We start from the raw sequence: 5,833 nt of genomic DNA on the forward strand, positions 1-5,833 counted from the left end.
TTTTGTATTTTTAGTAGAGATGGGGTTTCTCCATGTTGGTCAGGCTGGTCTTGAACTCCCCACCTCAGGTGATTCACCCGCCTCAGCCTCCCAAAGTGTTGGGATTACAGGTGTGAGCCACTGTGCCCAGTGGAATATTATATCTTTTCAATCTTGATCAATTAAAATCTAAACATTGAGCATCAGTGTGTGCCAAGAACATAAGAGACACCAATAGACATGATATGGCTCTTCTAGACAAAGAAAACCAAACCATCTACAAATTATTATTTTCTCCAAAATCAAATACAAATTTGATTAAGCCTCTAAATCAGGGTTTCTCAACCTCAATAGTGTCGATATTTTTGGCCACATACTTCTTTGTTCTGGGGAGGTTGTCCTTTTCATTGCAGGATATTTACCAGCATCCCTAGCCTCCACCCCTGAGATGCCCATGGCACCCACGTCCCACTCCCCAGTTGTGACAAACAAAAATGCCTCCAAACACTGTCAAATGTGTCATAAAGGGCAAAAATGTCTTAAAATTTGGGATTTTATTTGCCACATTCTCAATAAAATTTTTTAAAAATTAAGAATAGCTAAAAAATGTTTTGTGAATTGGAGGAGGGTGAGGATCTGAAAACTACCTATCAAGTACTATGCTTATTACCTGGAAGATGAAATAATCTGCTCACCAAACCCCCACAACATGCAATTTACCTATATAACAGGCTGCACATGCAGCCCTGAACCTAAAATTAAAGTTAAAAAATAAAAATGACTTTAAATTAAGAACATAATTTTTTTTTTTTTTTTTGAGATGGAGTCTTGCTCTGTCGCCCAGGCTGGAGTGCAGTGGCCGGATCTCAGCTCACTGCAAGCTCCGCCTCCTGGGTTTACGCCATTACAGCCTCCCGAGTAGCTGGGACTACAGGCGCCCGCCACCTCACCCGGCTAGTTTTTTGTATTTTTAGTAGAGACAGGGTTTCACCGTGTTAGCCAGGATGGTCTCGATCTCCTGATCTCGTGATCCACCCGTCTCGGCCTCCCAAAGTGCTGGGATTACAGGCTTGAGCCACCGCGCCCGGCCGAATTAAGAACATAATTATGTTTTTAAAGATAAAACTGGCATTCATAAATTCTGTAAAAGATAATGATAATTTTAAAATCTTATAGCAAATGTGGGCAAAACAACAGCAAACAGTATATAAGAGAAGGAAATTATTAAACACAAAATCTGAAATTGATGAACTAAAAAACATGATCCACAGAAAAGATAAATAAAACCAAAAGCTGATGTTATGAAATAGCAAAACATAAACAAAAATAACCACCAATTAAAAAGCACTAGACCCAAAAATTTTTGTTGAAATACTTAATTTTTATTTAAAGATTTAACTATTCCCGTTTTAAAAGAAGATATAACATTGCTCCAAATTCATTTTTAAAAGCTATTACCACAATTGCAAATAGAATGGAAATTTTCTTTTTTTTTTTTTCAGACGGAGTCTCGCTGTGTCACCCAGGCTGGAGTGCAGTGGTGCAGTCTCGGCTCACTGCAAGCTCTGCCTCCCAGGTTCACAACATTCTCCCACCTCAGTCTCCTGAGTAGCTGGGACTACAGGTGCCTGCCACCACACCCGGCTAATTTTGTTTTTGTTTTTTATTTTTAGTAGAGATGGGGTTTCAACGCATTAGCCAGGATGGTCTCCATCTCCCGACCTCATGATCCACCCTTCTTGGCCTCCCAAAGTGCTGGGATTACAGGTGTGAGCCACCGTGCCCGGCCAGAAAATAATTTTAAAAAACTGCAGTCATAGGTCATTTATTTAGAAAAAATAACATACAAAAAAGACAGACCATCTTCATTCATACTAAAAATATTCTAAATTAAAATATAAACAACTAATATTTAGCAGTATCCAAATACTAATATGCCATGACTAAGTTTGGTTTAGCCCAGAATGAAAAGATGTTTAACACGAGAAAATCTACTAACGTAACTTAGTATTTAATAAGGTAAAATAAAGCTATTCATGATATAACCTTGTCACAAAATACAATAGGAATTTGCTTAATTTGATACAAGGAATAGTCCATAAATTATAATAAATATCCTACCTGATAAGGATATCTATTATCATCACTGTGATTCAGCCCAGCAATAGAGGTCTCAACATCCCAATAAGGGGGAAAAATATTGAAAAACGAATAAAACTGTGCTTATTTGCATGTAATATAGTTAACTGCATTTAAAAACCCAAGCAAATCTACAAACAGAATTTAGTAAGCGTTCACCAAAGTGAATGAATATAAGATCATTATACTAAAATGAATTTTATTTTTATATATCAGAGTAGAAAACAAAAGTTTGAAAAATACAATTTAAAATAGCAACAAAAAACTGAAAAAAAACAAATTTTACACACTCAACAAATCATTTTCAAGGCATGAACACATAAAATCAAGTTCAACATTATTAGTCATTTCAGAAATACAAAACAAAACCACAAAATGCCACTACACACACTCTAGAATGTCTATGATCAAAGAGATAGACAATGTTGTATTGATGAGGACATCAAGGAACAAAATTTCTAGTATCAAAATTTTCTAATATAAATTTAAAAATGTTACCAACGTTCTGGAAAACCATTTGGCAGTTTCTAAAACAGTTAAGCAAAAACTTGTCATACAACCAAACTATACACTGCTATGAATATATCCAAGGAAAATAAAAACATGTTCACATAAAGACCCTATGAATGTTCATTCACTGCAGCATTTTTCTTAATAGACAAAACCTAGAAAAAATCCCGAAGTCCATGAACTTACGAATGGACAAAAAAGATAGTATATTCATACAATATATACCGTCAACTAAATTAAAAATACTAAAATCACGATACTAACAAAGTAAAATAGAAATTTCTGATAATCATATAAATTAAGGCATGAAATGCACTGGACATAAACACCCTTTTCTGATAAAAAATGTACAGCAAAGTAGGAATAGAAGGCAATTTCCTTAACCTGATAAAGACAGTAAGCAAAAACCTGCAAGATACTTAATGATAAAAGACTGAATGCTTTCCCTCTTAGATCAGAAACAAGACAAGAATAAATACTTGCATGTTCACATCTTTTCAACACATTATTAAAGGTGCTAGCTATAGCAATAAGGCAGAAAAAAGAAAACCATCAAGATAGGAAAAGAAGAAATCCAACTGCCATTATTTGCAGAAAACATTGTATGCGTAGAAATTCTGAGAAAATCAACAAAAGATGCACTAGAAGTAAAATGTGACTTTTGCAAAGCTACAGGATGTAAAACCAATATAAAATCAATTATAAATGCCAGAAACAATCAAAAAGGAAATATTTTAAGCTATCATGATCAATAGTGTCACAAATTTAAAATACAGAAGGATAAATCTGACGAAAATGTGAAATGTGTAGTTATAAAATATTAATAATAAAAATTAAAGAATTGAGAAAAAATAAAAAATATGATAATTCCAGACTCACTACAGTTAACATGCCAATTCTCCCCAAATTCATCATAAGTTAAACAAAATCACAAAACAAATTATAGCATTTTTTTGAAAATTGAAAGGCAGATTCTAAAATTCACTTGCAAATGCAAAAAAAAGGAGTAGTCAAAACAAGTTTGAAAAGGAAGAACAAAGTTGGAGAATAAATACTAACCAATTTCCAAACTTATAAAATCACATTAATTGTAATGTCCAGTGTCTGGACTCTTTTCTGTTTCATTAATGTATTTGCTTATTTTTATGCTAATGCAGCATATTTACAAACAAGTGTTTTTCAGCAAAGATGCATAGGAATTCATTGGTTAAAGTATAGTCTTTATATAAAGTGTGCTTGAACATTTAAATATTTACGTGGAGAAAAAGAACTTCAATCCATCACCTACTATATATACAAATATTAATTCAAAATGGACCATATACTTAAATAGAAAACTTAAAAATGTAATATTTCTACCAAAACCTCAGGAAAATCATAGTCACCTGTTAGGCTAAGATTTTACAAAAGAACAAACTGATAAGTTAAGCTTCATCTAAATTAAAATCTGTTCTTTAAGAAAACAGCATTAATAGGGTAAAAAGACAAGTTACCACTAGTAAAAAGTATTTGCAAGTCATATATCTGATAAAGGACTTGTATCTAGAATGAAGTATGTGGAAAATTCATTAATATAAAAACAATCTAAAAAGTGGGCAATGGATTTCAATAGACCCTTCATCTAATAAAATATACAGATGGCAAACAATCCTATGAAAAGATGCTGAACATCATTAGTAATTAGGAAAACGCAAATTAAAATAAGAGTTAGATACCATTCCACACCTATTAGAATGGCTAAAACTTGGACTAACTCTGAAAAAGGCTGTGAAATGTGGAAGAACTGAAACTCTCACACACTGCTGATGGGAATGTAAAATGGTACAACCATTTGGGAAACAGCATTTGGCTGTTTCTTTAAAAGTTAAAGATAGGCTGGGCGCAGTGGCTCGCATCTGTAATACCAACACTTTGGGAGGCCGAGGCAGGCAGATCATGAGGTCAGGAGTTCGAGACCAGCCTGACCAACATGGCAAAACCCCATATCTACTAAAAATACAAAAATTAGCTGGGCGTGGTGGCAGGCTCATTTAATGCCAGCTACTCGGGAGGCTAAGGCAGGAGAATCACTTGAACCTGAGAGGTAGAGGTTGCAGTGAGCTGAGATCGTATCATTGCACTCCAGCCTGGGCGACAAGAGCAAGACTCCATCTCAGAAACAAAACAAAAGTTAAATGTATACCTACCATATAATCAGTACCCAATGAAAGTATCTGTTGGTACAAAATCAGTGCAGCCTTTTAGTAATGCCCAAAATTCTGCAAAATATCTATTATAAAATTCAAGTTCTTCAAAAATCCATCATAATGAAAAAGATTACATTAAAATCACATGAGTTTACTCAAGTTCTATACTTTGTTCTATGTTCAGAATAAAATCTATTGCTATTTCACTGTTCAGAGTAGAAAAAAATGCACCAAATATAATTAAGATAATATATTTCTTAGCAATATACATGAAGTTGTATTATAAAATTTAAGAAACAGAAATTACAAGATATTAATGACAATTTTAGTTATTTAAGATGACCTTTATTATTTGAAACTAATAGTATGTACCAATTATTTAAAATGAAGAATATACAAATACTTACAATAACATGTTCCTCTAAGTGGATTACCAACATAGCGATTTTCAGAGTCACATCTGCAGAAACACAAAAACTCATTTACTATTAAACAATGCAATTCAAAAGCCTCATGTTTTTCTTCAAGCAAAAAAGTATTTATATTCTACATCAAAACATACTTAAAACTATACCATTATTTGAAATTTCAAAAACACATCTTTGAAAGATGTGTTTGAAATCTGAATTGATTGTAGAAAGCTTTATATATGAGAAAAAGTGAGAGATGAAATAGTGAAGAAAAAGAAAAACATACATGATAGGCATATAAGGAATGTTAGAAGGCAGATTAAATATAATTATGAGCTTTGGGATATGTATCCTGCCTTAATAAAGAGAAGAAGAAGTGAAAGTCTGAAATAAGATAGAGACATTTTTAGGTAGAAGAAAATTCAGGGAATTCATAAATCCACATTATTTTCACACTTGTGGTATTTTTTTGAAATTAACATATTTTCTCCAGTTTCTCCACCAATTAATCTGTATTTTTTTTTTTTTTGAGACGGAGTCTCGCTCTGTCACCCAGGCTGGACTACAGTGGCCGGATCTCAGCTCACTGCAAGCTCCGCCTCCCGGGTT

The 5,833-nt window shown here is 33.3% G+C and overlaps 1 protein-coding gene across 1 annotated transcript in view; it reads right to left on the minus strand.

Annotated features, from left to right (window-relative positions):
- Positions 1-5,833, minus strand: part of ATRNL1 (attractin-like 1) — an 834,587-nt gene that overhangs the window by 505,727 nt on the left and 323,027 nt on the right. The window contains exon 21 of the mRNA XM_011927827.1: positions 5,222-5,274. Within this exon, the coding sequence (XP_011783217.1) occupies positions 5,222-5,274 (53 nt within the window). The remainder of the gene's footprint in view (positions 1-5,221; positions 5,275-5,833) is intronic.

Source organism: Colobus angolensis, unplaced genomic scaffold (genome assembly GCF_000951035.1).
Source record: "Colobus angolensis palliatus isolate OR3802 unplaced genomic scaffold, Cang.pa_1.0 Scaffold75, whole genome shotgun sequence".
NCBI lineage: Eukaryota > Metazoa > Chordata > Mammalia > Primates > Cercopithecidae > Colobus > Colobus angolensis.